Below are 17,281 nucleotides of genomic sequence, written 5' to 3'. Positions count from 1 at the left end.
TATGCTACTCAAAACTGGCTTTCTGCATATGCAGCCTACCACCTCACAACTTTAGGGAAAGTAGGAGTGATTTAGGGGACATTTAATATGTGACAGATTTTCTTTTTTTTCTTTTAAGTTCTAAAATGACACTAAAATATACTTTTCTCCTATTCTTCTGATTTTGACTCTGAGATGAAATAATAATTTAAACATGATCTATGTGTTACTAAATAGATCTATTAAATTTGCTTTGTAATGAAGTTGATCCAAGGAATTCTCCCTCTAATCGGGCTGAAACCAGGTCTCAAATCAGCTGGCTGGAAGCAAGACAGTGTCAGTATGGGTCTAAGTATCGGCTGGACATGGCTGGCTTTTTGCATGCCAGTCTGAGTTGGCTTTTAGCAAGGTTGTTAAATCTTTGAGCTGCTGGTCAGGGAGTGGAAGCAATTTAAATCTGTTCCACTTCTAAAATCAGACTCAAGGAGAATCTGGTGTTAAAGCTTCTGTTGGTCATCCCGGGGGGGGAGACATTGAGGAAGAGTGTGTTGGGACTCAGAAATGAACAAAAGACAAGAAAAAGATCAGAAACATCTGCAGAACATTCAATGAAGATCTGTAAGAATTTATCCCCTCTGTCTCCTTCTAAAATGAAACAACTTTCTGTAAACACAGAGTGCCTCAGACAATGTTCAGTGAACCACAAGTATTTGGTACACCTACAGACAATGTCAAACAAGAATTTGGCATTGGAAGACACCATAGATACAACTCAACAAAAACTATTGCACAATATAGGTGAACCGACAGTCATACAAAGAGGTCTACTTGCTCTGAAAAACTCAAAGCAAACATGTAAAGAAAACGTTTGCAAAGGATGAGCAAGACACAAGTGTTAATACCTTCCATGACAAGTGCATTTTATGCAACAGAGATGCGACAGAGGCAGTGGCTGGTTTACTATAATTTCTTTAACTATGTTTTCTATTTTTATTATCCTCTCTTTTTTATGAAGGTCACCAAAAATCAGTACATGTTTCAGTCTGACTGGAGACAGCTGATATTCACAGGGCTGTGAAATAGTCAAAGAATTTGGCTATTATAGAAACAGTCTGAGCTTCAACAGAGCTCTGTGACACCCTGAAACACCACCGACCACCACACCCAGCAACCTCTTTAATACCTTAGAGTGATCGATGCATTGTAGCAGAGATGCTTACTGCTGTAATACAGTGTTTAATACCTATCATTTGGTGTTTCACAGCTAATTAGAGAAGCCTTACTCTCCACACGTGAAATTTCTTTGGGTGTTATTCAACCCACTGCTAAATTTGACAGTGTTATGCAAGAACATGTGCGTCCCCCACCTCTGCAAAAGGTTTCTCTCCTATGCACACTTGATACTGATTTCACAGAGGGTCCGGCGTTGGCTAAAGCTGTTTCTGTCCCTAATATAGTTAAAGCAACACACAGCAGCTACTTAACGGTTGCTAAAAGAAATCATGCACTTAATTTGCTGGGTCTTCAACAGTTTCTCTTCCTTTTACTGTACTAAAGACCTCATACTTTACTAAAGACCTCAAACCTTATACAAAATGTGAAGAAGCTAAGTCACAAGGAATATACTGAAAATGTTAATAAAAAAATAACTTAAAGCCTCTTGGACCAAAAATCTACTACAATAATGAGAAGTAAAAAAATACATTTTTAAGGTTTAGAATTCTGCAATTAAGTGACAAAATTCTACAAAAACATATTTTGACTCTCTTGAAATGAGTATGTGTGACCAGACTGCTTAATTAAATTTATATTCTATGAACAAGATAAATTTAGGGTCTTAGACCTTGAGTAGCTCGTTAATTTTCTAGTTAAATTCAAACAGTTTGTTCTGAATTGCCCCAAGATGTTATCAGATGTTATCTTCTATTTCCATTCAAAGTTCTTCCACCGAAAAAAAGAGCATCAACAGATTTCAGTAATTTGATAAGACCACCTTCCCCTTTTGTCTCCACCTAAATTTGCAGCTTGTTCGAAAATGTGTTAAACAAGTTAAAGAAAGAAAAAAGGTAAGGACATTCAAAGTAGACAACTTGTTTCTGCCAACATATTCAATATTTAATATTCTATTTTACCCAAGCAGAATGGCTTCATAAGAAGACTGAAAAAAACCTGGAGCAAGAGAAACAAATTTAACTCCTTGCTATAAATCAAGAGAAATGGTGTCCAACCTAGGTCCCCCTATTTCTCATAAATGCTTAGATATTTCTTAGCCCTGGTTTGGAAGAGGGATCAGTACATGAACATTCCTCCAGCTGCATAATGCCACATAAATCCTTGTGTGTACTTTGTCACTTATTTCTTTTACTTAAAATATTCAAAACAAAACCACTGATTTCAACAGGGAAAAAAATTGTTTGTGGGTTTTGACATGGGGGTTCTCGAGTTAGCTGTGGTTTATAGAAATTTCTGAAAAGAAATTAGTTTATTGACCAAAATCAAGACTTCTTTTTCAGAGCTTTTGAAAAGAATCGGCATAGTATTTTTTTATAATGTCTAGAGCTTGATGCTATGATTATATGGATAAACAGAATCTGCACAGACAGTATCATAGCAATACTGCCATTGAATACTCCATATGAGCACCTAAATGAACCATCTCATAAAACAACCATATGCTTTCTGCAACATCTCAAAGAAATGGATTTAGGATTTGAAGTTATTGTGTTTTGGATACGTGCATAAGAAACTTGACAATATCAGTAAGCATTAAATTTTTATTGCTTTTCAAAAAGAGAAGTGTCTCTGTGTTCACAATTAATAAAATTTCTACTATTAATACACATATGATGAACCTCAGTTTCATACAAACATTTGAGAATAAGACACAGTTATGGTATATTTAGTAGCCTTTCATCTCTGCAATTCCAGGTCTTCATAAAGGAGTTTGCCTTAGTGGGCATGGTTTATTACATGTAGTGGTTTTTTTCTGACAAAAGACCACTGTGGTGAGAACTTCAAATCAGGATTAAAACATACAGGGAGAATCCGTGGGAAGTCATGTACAAGGACAGACATTCATGGTGCCTAGAATCAATGATCATAGCTTCAAGAACCCAGTGATGAATAAAACACAGAAAAAGGTATCAAAAAATGTCTTTGTGATGACATGAAAGACTCATGCAGAATGGTACCAATATTATATGTTCCAGCTGTTGAATTCTGCTTGTCTTCATTCCTGTCTGAGTCTCTGCAGTAACGGCAGAGAGCCTATAGCTCATGAATACAGAAAAATTGCTGCAACACACACTGAAGTTTAAAGAGAAAATGCAGGTTTACTTCTGACTGTGGAAACACAACTATCCACCAGATTGCACTAGGCAAAATTTCTAGCCTGGATTTGCCAGGGGCACTCAGGAAGAAATACTGAAACACATCTTTTTTGAGACAAAAATAAGATCTTCTCAATTCATGACAGAGGGAAGCAGATAAAGCAGATACATTGCTTTATGCCCTTTTATGTCTTGCTTCTTTTCCTGGTGTTGTGGTTTAACCTGGCAGGCAGCTAAACACCACACAGCCATTCGCTCACTCCCCCCCCCCAGTGGGATGGGGGAGCGATTCGGAAAAAAAAGTAAGATTCGTGGGTTGAGATAAAGACAATTTAACAGGACAGAAAAGGAAGGGAAAATAATAATAATAATTATTATTATAATGATAAAAGAATACACAAAACAAGTGATGCACAATGCAATTGTTCACTGACCGATGCCCAGCCAGTTCCCAAGCAGCAGTCCCCGCCCCCCGGCCAACTCCCCCCAGTTTATATACCAAACATGATGTCACATGGTATGGAATACCCCTCTGGCCAGTTTGGGTCAGCTGTCCTGGCTGTGCCCCCTCCCAGCTTCTCATTGGCAGGGCATGAGAAGCTGAAAAGTCCTTGACTGGTGTGAGCACTACTTAGCAACAACTAAAACATCATTGTGTTATCAACATTATTTTCATCCTAAATCCAAAACACAGCACGATACCAGCTACTAGGAAGGAAATTAACTCTATCCCAGCTGAAACCAGGACATCTGGGATTAAGAAACAGGAGTGTAGATGCATCCCTGTTCACATCAGACAGCTTCTGAAGGAAAGTCCTGAAGAGCAATCAAATTCACTTGTGACTGATGAACAACCAACAGCATGTGCTGCTGTATTGGAAACCAGGATCAGCGGTAGGTTAAGTGCAAGATCCTAGCCCAGACAGGAGAAGATGGATTTCTTGGCTGAAAAGGGTACACTTACTTTTTCAGTCTTGTGGTATGGAGCCCTCAGTCTCCATCCACGTCCCCATGGCACAGCACACTGCTGCCCGAGAGGCTGCACCGCGCTCACTGTGGTTAACTGACCTGGCTTAGAAATAACCCTAAAAACTAAATGAACTGAGCAGCTGCGGATGGAAAATTCTTAAACTAATTCTTTGGAGCCAAAGCCACTGCCATGGAACTACGTTGCCAGAGAGACGCAGCACAATCAAAAGGTGAGAGAGAAAGACTGTTGAGTCTGAGAAATGCAAGGTAAAAGTTGAGTCTTTCAAACCTGCTCAAGAATGTCAACGTTCAACTCCCTGTATCTCCTCCTTCCCACCGGATTTTCCTCAAGCTGAATCTCAGAACAAGGCTGTGTGAATCAATCCACGTTATGTCTGTTCCTTTCCAAAACTCTTTTGCCATGTTTACCTTTCCCTAACCATCCCCCATCCTCAGGCCTGTACCTCAATCACGGGCTTTCAAGAGAAACTCTTGGTTTGAGAGCTTTCCTTGGAGATTTTACCCAGCACTGAGACTAATGTCAAGATAAGCTCTTGCTATGGAAGGATAGGATACAGCAAGGATACAGTTATATGCTGGGTGATTTAATCTGGTGATTTTATGCTGAGAAGAGTTTAAAAGTAGGAGTAAGGAATCTTTCCCTTTCTGAGGAACAAGCAAGGGTTTCAACTGCAATTGAGTCCACACACGCAGCACATCTACACCAGCACAGCTCTACAGCTTCATCCTCACAAGAGGGAAGCACCCATCTGCTTTGTCACAGGCTGCTGGAGTTATCTGGGTCCCCAGGTCACTGCCGGCAGAGCCGGGACAGGCACTAGAAACACTCCTCTTCCTCACCTTCCTGTCAGGGAACCTAATGTCACATCCCTCTGCCTGCAGCAGGCCGCTTGAGCGCCAGGAGAGGCAGCAAGAGAGGCAGGCCCACGCTCAGCCCCCACCAGACCAGGTTCACTGAACACACCGGGGCTACTATAGAGGCAGAAAATAACAAGCAATACAGTAGAGCACTTCCATGGTGGCTCTGTGTTATGTCTCAACTGGATTACACTACCAGGAAACACCAGGGGAGAAGGCAAGGAAATTTGTACTTTGTGGGTGAGACACTTGCCTCGCTGCAAAAAGGGAATAAAGGGTCAGAATAATGAAAGAGCTGGGATAAATATAGTAAGTTCCCTCACAACTCCTCTGGGAAGGATGCTTTCAGATGTAATTCTGACTACTAAAGTCAGAAATACATTTGCCTTTCCAATTACTGCCGTTTCTTACTGCTGATTATTAAAAGCAATGTGCACAGCTGATTCGCAAGATGGCAGGTACTCAGCGTTTCTTCTCATTTTTACTTCAGTCAGGAAGTGTTTCTCTCATGACAGCCAGAGGTGATCGGGAGTTATAGTAACCTCAAGTGCTTTGTGTTCGTCTGTTTTACCACAAGTGAAATATTAGAATCCAACAACTTTTTAAAACTCATTTTTCAAATAATTGCCAGAATGGATGGAGTCAAGAAGCAGCAGGCGCATCTCTTCTCTCACTTCAACATTCTGACATCTCCAGTCAAAATAATCAAAGCAGCTGCAGTTTGATCCTTCGTCTTCCCTTTCAAGATATTTTTCCCTTCACTTTTCCTTCAGTCACTGAAAAAGGATGGCTTGCAGATCAATAACACAAGTATATTTGCACAATAAAAACCCAAACCACGGGCTGCATCCCTGCTTTCCATACCTGTCAAATGCAGATCTGTTCAAATACTGAAAACAAGGCATCACTGGATTTTGGATTCCAGATATAATAAACAATAAATCACCTTGAAAAATATGTATCTACCTGATAAGATTCCCAAAATGAGAATAAAGGACAGTCTTGTTGGTATGTACTTTAGTCATATATTTATCTTAAATATTTTATTTATCATCAATGTACTACCATACTTCTCCAAGAAGAAAGAAGAAAAAAAATTACATTCATAAACCAAAATGGGTTAAGCTGTTAGCAAAGAAAGATCGTTTTATAAGCATTAGAAAGTTGGGAAAATTTTATTTCACTAAACATTCCAACATCAAGAAAAGATGCAAGAAGGGAGTCTCACTTCTAAGAATAAGCAAATAGAAGTTCACATTTTAATGCCACTTGTTGGAGGTAACCAAAAGAATTAAAAAAAAAAAAAAGTAGTATAACAATTACAGTATACTAAAGTTACCCAAATATGGGCAGGGAGGAGACTAAGTAAAAGTAAAGCTGGGGATACTAAAGAAAAAGAAAATGGGAGAAACCCTTGGATTCTCTCCAGCAGTATTAGTACCATCTGCATTGTTTGCACAGTTGTATCGCTTGACATTGTATCACTTTAAAAAACTTAAGTAGCATTCGCATGTGTGTTGCTGTCAATAAACTTGGATTTAAATAAAAAATCTTGGATGGAAATACCATATTTATCTATTTAACAAGGAGGAGAAGGTTTTTTTAAGAAAAATAACTGCAACAGTGGGAAATATATGCTAAAGCATGTCACCTAAAACTTACATGTTAAGATTTCATATCTGATCCAATAAAAGTATTTGATTGCTTGCTTCCTTGCTATTAGAGCTGAACTTGTTCAATCAAGTAAGCAAAAGTAAAACTAGGTAGTTGTAAAATGGTATGACTAAACTCCATTGTACACATTGACATCGTAGAAATGGAGGGAGAAGGGTAAATGCTTATCCATCCTCCACAAAAGAAAAATGTCTGTTTAATCTTTGATATTTTGTTGCAGCCCAAAATGTATCTCAGCACATACATTTTACTTTAGGATTGATTTTAAAGGTATAAAATAGAGGGTTTATGCATTTGAATATTCCGTATCATATTGTATTTGGAAATACAAACCAGGTGACTATGAAATGCTGGAGGAAAATGTCAATACAGGGTTGGAGGCTAAATGTACAGAGAAGGTGTTCAGAGGTTTCTGTAGGCTCCATAAGTGAATGTTAGGGGAAGTTCACGCTATATTTTTTGCTCTAGGGTGTGCAGTGGCTTTACACAGAATATAGATGAAAAGATGGCAGGAAAAAAAATCAGTGGGGGCCTCTCTGAATCTTCATTTTTAATTAATTTCTCTCATACTATGAATTATGCAGAATCCAGACACTGTTCATAGTTCAAGCTGAGTTTTGCACTTAAAATGTTCCTAACCTGGGAACACAGAGTACCATCCTCCCAGGTATCACAGGTTTATTTTGACCTCCTACTGACTTTTCTTATGTTTTATACAACCAGTGACTAGTTTATGTAACTAATGTTAAATTTTCCAAAGGAAATGCTTTTGAATTGGCATCTAACTTCACTCTAATTTTGTACCAAAGCACTCTACTGTTACCTATAGTTAGAACTCATTGGCATCTTGTATGTAATGTTATAAACCAAGTTGCAATTATGAAAAAAAAAAGATTATTTTTGAAGCTTCCTTCCATTATTTTTTTTTCTGATTAAGTATAAAACCAAAACTACAGATACCTTTTTTTTTTTTTCTTTCTTTTTCCTTCCTGTTTTTTTGGGAGAGTGGGTTAGTGAGGAGGGAGGGGATTCAGGTCTTTGCCAAGGGCTCAAGAACTGTGTCTGGGGGTTTGTTTCCGTTGCAGATGAGAAGTACCTCCCTGCATAGTAACACACATCAGCCAGGTGTCTGCTCTAACAGAAATCAGGTTAGTTCCTGAACTGGTTGGAAAATAGCCACTTTGGTACAACAGCGGAAAGCACAATGCTCTTGTTGTCCAAACTAGTCTTCCTCCAAGCCACTGCACCACATCACATAGGCCAGTGTTAGCTGGGGCATCTCTGCAAGGTGTGCCACTGTTAGCTGCACTGAAGTCCTTACTCCATCTCTCCAAAAAGCCCATGGCAGTCCACTACCAGCTCTGATTACAGGATAACTTTGTTCTCTGATAAAACCCTTCTATTTCCTCACAAGTTAATCCTTTGGTACAACGGTTCTCCCTGCGTACAAAATAAACACTTTACAATGGGAAGTTACCATCCGTAGAACATGAATGGCCAGTTCAAGTCACCAGTGCAGTTATCTAATACATGCAGACATAAATACAAATGTATATCCATATATACACATCTATGTCTATATGGATATATATATAATGTGTACATATATGTATAAGCACACACAGATATAAACACAGGTCCAGATCCACAGACGTTTAAAATCCTGTAGTTTACTGAACTCAAGAATAACTAAGAGCCCTAATGCTTGTACAAACCTGCATCAGTAATGCCTACCTTTAAATGTGTACTTGTAAAATGTTTTCATTTTAGAAAAATAAAAGATTTAAAAAAAGACAAACCCCAAAAAAATCTTCAGACAGATTCTACATTAAGCTGAAATTGCAATGGGAAATACACGTCAATCATTTAGAGTAGAAAAGATAAAATTATTTAAGTTATCCCCAAAATAGATATTACAGATGCAAAAAGCTCAGCATTTACCTTAAGGTGATTACAAATATTTAGCTACCTTTAACAATGGCCTGTGCCCTGAAATCCTATTTTCCCCTCTATTTTTGAATCAGTATTCTCTTTTAAGTAAAAAGACATACGTTAACTGCTTAAAAAAAAAAAAAAAGGCATTCAGATAGCCGGACCAGCTGCTGAGAAAAGTGAAGTTCTGGATTACAGCATACTGTCTCGGATGTTGGCAAAAGTAAATCAGATCCTATAAATAAACCTCAAGAAAGTTAATGAACCAGGTCATGTACGTCTTAACTGGAAATTACTTTGGTTAGAGTGACCAGCAGCATCTGCCTATATCTAACATCAGTGAAAGTGCTCACTTTTGTGCCAGCCTGAGCAGCCTGCAAAGGCATACCTTAATTCCTCTTTTCCCAGGGTCCATCAACCACACTCACTCCCCACCGGTCACAGAGAGCATCCCCAAAGCCACTTCTCATCCTCCCATATGATTCCTACAACCCTCCATAGCGTCCGCTGACCCCCACACCAGCATCTGACCCGACATCCGGACCCGTAGGTCACCGCTGCCAAAGGCACAGCAAAGGCTGGCCTGAGCACACTTACCCTGCAGCTCGGCTCAGCAGCCACAGGTAGGAGATAGCATGCGGCTGTCACCACGTACAACTGGCCAGCAACAGGCGCATCACAGTTTGGGAACCTCTGCTGTAACCTCTGCAGTGCCAGCCATGCAGCAGAGTCTGACAGCTAACAGGTCGCGTGTGCCACGGAGACCCGAGGGAGGAGGAGGAAGAAGTCCAGACAAGGATTTAAGATGCATGCAGGTGTTTGTACTTGGCTTACAACGCTTACTTTGGTTATCTTCAACACTTATTTTAATAAAGAACGGGTTTAGTTTTACAAACTAAAGTAATGTTTGTATTACTGCCCTTTATACAGGAATTTAAACATGCAGATAAAGTCAGAGCAAAGACATCTTGTCAAGGAAGCGAGCAGGCGCATGTGAAAGCAGCAGGTGAGAGCAGGCAGAAGAGCTATGCTTGTCCTCAGGACTTTTTCTCAGTATTGTCTCTCTGTTCCTCAGAGACAATTTATCTCTTTCTGCTGATTATTTAAAGAACGTCAGGATACTCTAGGACCTACCTACAGTTAAGTATCTAAATTTAGGCTGTGTTAATATCCCACCACTCTTTTTTTCCCCACTCACAGGCAGGAAGCAGAAGAGGAAAGGATACTTATGAAACAGATTGGATCACTCTGTAATCACAGTATGAATGGGAGATGACAGATGTTTTTCAATTAGATAGGGTACTATTTCTGGAGCATTTGATTCCAGGTTACATGAGACCCTGCTGGAAGAAACAATTCCAGCCCCAAAACAATGCAGGCCAACAGTGAGAACGGATAAACTGTGCAGGGAAATAACCAACATGACAGGCACTAGTGTAGAACAAGTGTATACACCTAAATTGAAGACAAAATAGATCATGAATATAAACAAGAAAAAACTATAGGTCACAGACATTAGTATAAAGGGAACTGCTTTACGTCCCAATGTTACAGTCCTAAGAAAAAGCAGCAGAAATGAACGAAGAAAATGAAGAAAAAGAGTATCTGTAACCCGATTTGAGCAGATCCAGCAATGCAGAACTCGCCTCCAGCTAAGCAACAACCAGATTTGCAACTGTACTTCTGGATCGACAACTCATTTATTTCCAGCTAGACCACTGTGCCAGCTCCCATGTAATCCCAGCAACTCTGACACGCAACATTAGCTACCTAAATGATAACATGCAGTGGAAGTATTCTAAAACAAAAGGGCAAATGAGAAGAAATCAATAAAAAAAAAATAACCATACACAACAGCTAACACAAAGTACTATCCTACGTTGCTATAGCTTTGGGTGTTGTTCAGCACCACGACATTCTCGTAGTTGAGAGAAAATAGAGAGAGTCTCCATGATGGAACAAGCTGACATAATATAAGGACACACATCAAAGTGATGGGCACTTCTGGTCTGTCAAAAATGCTACTGCAGCTTAAGTAGACATACCTTAACTAGCCTTGCAGCTGCCTGCTCGCAGCATGGGGTCATTCAGAGGCTGTGAAACCTGTCTGAGAGTGAATAAATACTTAAATAACTAGTCTTGGCACACTGCACTGGATAATTACATCTGACAATCTTTCTCATGCCTTCATGAGGAAGGCATATCTTGCAGGGATATGTAGGCATTATCCCAGCCTGCTACACAGTTCAAAGCTGTCCCCCCAACCCATGCATGGAGGCAATGCAATACACTTAAGACATTGCACTATTACTCACAGTCACCAGCCATCACCTCTACTACAGCACACATCAAGAAAGTGAAACACAACAGCTTATATTATTGCCTAAGAGCCAACAAAGGGATGTCTGGTATCAAAATTTCAGTGGTTCACCATCTTAACTTAAAATGCCATTTGAATCATTTTTACACTAGGACTATGGATATTTCAAGTTTTAACAAACTCCTAAAAGGGATGCTAGCAGTAGAGCATTAGGTGGACTGCAAACAAAGCAGAGCTGAGAGGAACTGAGATTTCCTACTACAGACACAATTACTGACTTCTGGAAGGCCACAATCCAACTTTGACAGCCACTTAAGAAGTTTCAGGCCTAAAGGATGTTGAGAGCAATCCTTAACAGAGAGCAAAGAGCATAGGGCTGTCCCTTGGTCCCAGGTGAGAAACAGAACCTGGATTATTAACCTGGCATGTTAAGTAACCAAGGTACTAGAAATAGCTGAAAAAAAAAATTTCATTTTCCAAAATGCTGAAAATATTCTATATATCTCATTTGAAAATTGTTTCTGCATAAGGACCTCTAAAGCCATAGGAGAAAAAAAAGAGACAAAATCTAAAAAATTGAAGAGAATAGACTGAAGAGAAGAAAGAAGTTACTCTTGCAGAGGAGGAGAAAGAGGTTTACAGACCACCTGACTAATGGTATTTCAGTCAAAAACTAGTTCATAACGCATGATGTGCTTGAGGCAAAATAAATCAACAGAATATTTGAATTGATTTTACTGGCATTGGAGAGGGCCAAAAAATCATTGCTGAAGTCCCCTTTCTTATGTAAAAACTTTAGCTCATTTAGTACTAAATTTTAAGGTCTCACTAATACTTGTACCTCAGAGTTTTCCTTTGATCTCATCCCTCTCACTCGGTGCAATATTTTAAGGGATAATTAATTGAATACTTGCAGGGAATGGACAAAAAAAATCTTTACTTACTATCATTTATTTTTAATCCTCACCCTTCAAAACTAAAAAGCTTCTTTCTGTAGAAAGGACAATTTTTAAAATATTAACAACAAAAGCAATTAAGGTCATTGGGCTTCTTATTTATTTTTTGGCTTGTGAATGCTTAAAATTAATGTTTTTATGGAAATAGGAAATTCAGTAAAATACCAGTAGAAGTCCTTAGATTTGGACATTATTAGGGGGCCCTACTCAGCCACAATGCAGGTCTCTTTATCCTAGAGAGAGCCACATGCTATGGACTATGAGGAGGATTCCCAGGAAATCCTCAATGCCTTGAAGGTTTTTTTCTTTTTAAAAAAAAAACAAAAAACCCCACCCAAAACAAACAAACAAACAAAACCCCAACAAAACACACCCTCTCTGCATTTGCATTGCTAAACTGCTCTAACCAAGAACACTTTATCTCAGCTTTGAGCTTAACAGCTTCATCTGAAGATCTGTTTCCCCTAGGAATAGCTGCTGGCCTGCAGGTAGCCTCATCAGTTGCCTCTTAATTTTCCATCCCTGGAGGACTCGGTACATGCGCCCATGGTCCCACCTTCCTTACAGTAAGTCACATGCCAGAGTGAGTCAGCAAAATATGCCTAACCATTTTCCAGAGAAGCAATGCTTGTAAAAAATAAGTAAGTAAATAAATAAATAAAAATGGCCAGAATGTGTATTTTCTTACAAGCTTTTTTGTTTTTATTTTCCCTGTTTGGATACGTATCAGGTACGCATATTATATTCTGGCTTCACGTTACACAAACACTTAGAATCCATAAAAATCCAAATTTAAAAATCTTAACATCCTCCTAACAATTTGCCATTGTGTGCTTTATTACTAAATTCTTCTCTTCAGTTTAAGGTGTTTTCCCTAGCTGTAAGGAAGGAAAATGGGTGTCATTAAACTGTTTTCATTAAGTGCGTGACACAGTTCACAGTTTTTTATCTACCCTTAATTCACTACCATTTTCCCTCCACCGCTGCATTATTCATGTATGTCATCCTCTTCTAATTCCTGTGACAAATACAATTGTAATGACTTTATTTAGGATCAACACTTCCACTCACAATATTAAAAGGCAAAAAGTTAAAGCAGCTGCGTCACTTGGCTCTGCCTGATAGCCAGTCAGGGAGAAGGCGAGGCAGCCATGGAGAGCCGGCAGCAAAACCTGCTGCCTGCGGGGAAGAGGTCTGGGTGCACACAGGAGCCGGGCAGCACCAACAGAAGTTACCGCTTCATTAATTTTACTGTGTTTCAGGGAGGTGAAGAACTGAGTCACCAATAAAGACAGAAAAGCACACCTGTCATATTTTAGATCTACTGCGTTAGGTTTAATTTACATCTTTTTAAACATTTATTTCAAACGTAAGCCCCAAACGTATATAATAATTTATTTAATGTTATTAATTTAAATATTAGACTAGACTAAATATTACACTGTTATAGCCTCTACATAAAACGATTTCCATACATTACAGCCTGGAATGATTTTTAACATTTGACTCAAGAAACAAAACTTCTAATGTAGTTCCGGCTTTAATTCATTTTAAAGCACAAATGATTTAAATAATTCATTTTGTGTTTTCTATATGACTGGAATTACCCATTGTTATAGCAGGTTGATTCTGGCAGTGCCTTTGCTACTTTGACTGTTCGCAAGTTGTCTTACAGTCTCAGACGGTGTCAGACCTAGAGACTACATCTTATGCCAGCTGGAGTGAGAACGTTGCCTTGATGTATAGAAATACAGTTTTAAAAAGTCAGGGTCTGCTAGCAGTTTCTCTACAAACTACAATGGCAGCTGTGCTAGAGGTCATGAATATTACATAAGGGCTGTCCGTGCATTCAAGCCAGCATCAGTAAGCCAAATTCCCATAGCAACACTTGCATAGATTTACTCATCGCTAAGAGATGCACCAGTTCAACAGTAAGTGCTGTACTGCTACCCTGATTAGTCTGCAAGATATTATTACTTAGACTCTTCTTTTAAAGATTGTGCATTTACTGATAAAATTCAACACTTCACCTGAATTTCAGGGCAGCCTTTATCATCTTTCCTAGGAGCAAAGAAATCTCAAACTAGCAAAAAGCAACCCTGATAAAACTGAAATTCTGATTACAATCAGCAACATCTCTAAGATACAAGGTGGAAGGGAAGAAGCGGGCTGCTTCTGTCGAGTTTCTGCTATACTGATCCCAGGACAGCAGGACCTGACTTCAAAGAGATGTTCAGGATCTCTTGGCAAGTTCCAGCATCTCATTAAAAAGCTGCTTTGGGAGCTCTTATTAAATATCAGTCAACAACTACATTTAAAAAAAAAAAAAAATCTTTGGCTTCCCTGTTCAAGTCTTCTGGCCTGATGAAGCTGTCTGCTTGTGCATTATAGTACTGCATTATTTATGGAGCTGGCCCTCGCCATACGATCAGGTGCATAGCTCAATGACCTGGACTCCTGAATTTCTGAAGAACCCTTGTAAAACAGGTGGTGTAAATGGGCAGAGGCAAAGCTGGCAGCGGAAAAGGAAACAGAATGGGAGACAGAAGGGAGATAGAGAAATAAAAAACAAGGCAAAATGGAGGAGGGGAGTTGGAGAGAAAGTGAGAGAGAAATGTAGATCAGGTAGATCTGAGGAGGGATCTCAACGGTGTATTTAAATATTTAAAGATGCGAAATGAAAAAGGAAAACAGATCTTGGAAAACAGTGATACACCAAGATCTGGCAGATAGCATAAAGAAAAAGAAAAACTGGAACGACGTGAGAAACAAATGATAACAAATAAGATGAGCATGATTTTTACAGGTGCAATAGTACTTAAAGATACAGCACAGATGAAAGAAAAACAAGCCCATACCCTTTCACTGCTAAAACCCTCACAGTCCTAAATGCGTCTCGTGGAAAATATATAAACACACAGCAAGAACCCAAAGCTCATTTAGTATTTCCTCACTGAACTGTCACTATCTGCCAGGAGTATGGAGATAGAAGGAGAAATCTTAACAAGTCCTAGAGCATATTACTCACGGGGTCATTTAACACCCAAACTGTAAACAAAGCCAGTGAAGTCTTCAGGCAAAAAAGACCTTTGTAAACAGATTCTCCCTATTTACATATGACTTTTAGGGACCGATCCTTCATTGAAGGAAGATGAATAGGATGTTTGAGGGCTGATTTGTAGAACTGTAAGTTTTGAGTGCCATAGCGATCCATGGGCAAACTTCCGCAAACATCTTCAGTAAGAACTCAAAGCTTTGACCCTATACACTGCAAATAAGCGGGTATACTCAATAAAAGAAAAAAAATGCACACATTTAAATAAGATTATTCTGAAATATGCAAACCAATCAAGTGCCTTTTACGGAAAACCAATTCGAAGTGGTGTTTCCTGGAAAATACATTTTCTACTGTTGTCAGGAAAATCTTTATAAGAGGTCTTGTGCTATATGTTACCACATTAAAAACAGAAATGGATGAGACAACAGTCCTTTAAAGCTGAACATTTTATGAGTCTGTGACATGAAGTAACACCTTACCTTTGCTTTTTCCAGCTGTGCCTGGGCCTGTCGCTCTGCCTCTCTCCGCACTGCTTCCCTGTCTTCTTCCAGAGATACATCTGAATCGGATGGACGGCTGGTGTAGGAGTCCGCCGAACCCTGTACAAGAAAAGGAAAAATAATATCACAAGCTGTTTCAGTGTTCAAAAAAAAAAAAAAGTAGAAGTGGTTATGCACTTTGCCTTTTCTCTTACTTCTCTATCCCTGAAAAGAGGATAACTGCCCAAAAGGGAAAGTCACTTAGAAAAATTACGTCTAGGTAAGTGTTTTCTTCTGGAGACTTTCCAAAAGTGCAGGTGTCTTCCCCAGTGTTTTATTTCCTGCACCATCCCCGTGCTCTTATTTGTGTGCTTTTCAGCACGCAGAGTCAGTTGCTCTGTAGAGTTACAGCAGTGGTGCAGTGCAGGGCTGAAGGACACACAGCAGCTTCAAGGATGGCTCATAAAAATTAAAACTCTAAACAGTGACAGTATTAGCAAGGAAACAGGCTTTTTATAATAAAAATGCAAATTCAGTATCAATAATTACCATTACACAATATCACTGCTAACAGATTTAACCTCTGCTATCCATTTTTATTTTAGGGCAACCTCTTTACCTGACACACTTTCCCCATCAGAACTGCAAATGGCTCATATCCATCTCTGCCCTTCAGCAAAACATGCAAATGACCACAAATCAACTTCCAACTAATAAAATCCGTCTGGACTCAACACATGTCCCCGTATCGCCACAATGGAAGCAGCCTCAATGCCAGAACAGCTCTATAAATAATGACAGCTCTGCTTTCCCTCTGCATCTCCCTGCATACAAAATAGAGTTCTGCCAATTCAATCAGAACGAAAACAACTGTCCTCTCCTCACCGTCTTTTTTTGTCTCCCTCTCTGCAATACATGTAATATATGCCGATAATGAAAACGTAGGGCTTACACAGATATCAGAATTCTTCAGACGTCCTCCTTTGGCTCTTTTCAGAAGCCTGATCCAGGTGGCCTTCATTAGCCAGACAGCTCAGTTATTGTCCGCAGCTGCAGCGCCCGGCACTGATCTCATAAAACATGTGCACACTGAGCACCGCAGAATCACTGCTCCTTTCCTATCCATGCTCTGCTGTGAGAGCCTTCCTTCTCTTCCCTCTGCCTTTCAAGCTTGCAGCCTCACTGTTTCCAAGTATTCTACTGCAATTAAATTCTCAAATTTTGATGCCAGTTAAAAAAAAAAAAAACAACCAAAAAACCCCCACCAACAAATCCAAAAAATCCACACCACCTCCAAAAATCTCAACTTGAATGACAAAAAGGTAAAATAAGGCAGGCTTCAGGTAAATGTCGTGAAAGATGCTTCAATTGATCATGAACTGAGATCGATCACAGCAAAATACCTAGGGCTTTTTCCTTTCTGTTTTGGGGGGCGGATTTGGCTGTTAAAAATAGTGCTTATAAGAGAACCTTTTAAAATCCTGCGCAAAATGTATTCAGTGACATTTGCAAGTGCAAAGTTCATTTCATCTCTTCCTAGATTGGCTGGGGGTGGGGTAACAGGCTGTTCATATCACTGGGCATGCTCCATATGTGCAGCCTTTTACGCAGATGCTCACATCACACCGGGTTGTTAGCCTATGCCAAATTGCCATTTTACATCTCAAGGGTAAACAGCTGGAAAACGCAAGGTCCCTGTGAAACTG

At 39.4% G+C, this 17,281-nt stretch overlaps 1 protein-coding gene across 3 annotated transcripts in view; it reads right to left on the bottom strand.

The window, feature by feature from the left end:
- CACNB2 (calcium channel, voltage-dependent, beta 2 subunit) overlaps positions 1 to 17,068 on the bottom strand; it is an 89,574-nt gene extending 72,506 nt beyond the window's left edge. For all 3 annotated transcript variants that reach the window (XM_009330555.1, XM_009330557.1, XM_009330556.1), the window contains exons 1-2: positions 16,528 to 17,068; positions 15,576 to 15,695 (exon numbers count right to left, since the gene is read on the bottom strand). In XM_009330555.1, the coding sequence (XP_009328830.1) occupies positions 15,576 to 15,695; positions 16,528 to 16,596 (189 nt within the window). In that variant the 5' untranslated portion in view covers positions 16,597 to 17,068. The remainder of the gene's footprint in view (positions 1 to 15,575; positions 15,696 to 16,527) is intronic.
- Positions 17,069 to 17,281: the final 213 nt, after the last annotated feature.

Source organism: Pygoscelis adeliae, unplaced genomic scaffold (genome assembly GCF_000699105.1).
Source record: "Pygoscelis adeliae isolate BGI_AS28 unplaced genomic scaffold, ASM69910v1 Scaffold27, whole genome shotgun sequence".
In the NCBI taxonomy this organism is placed as follows: domain Eukaryota; kingdom Metazoa; phylum Chordata; class Aves; order Sphenisciformes; family Spheniscidae; genus Pygoscelis; species Pygoscelis adeliae.
Note: the sequence above shows the minus strand (reverse complement) of the source record. Positions and strands in the feature narration are given on the sequence as shown.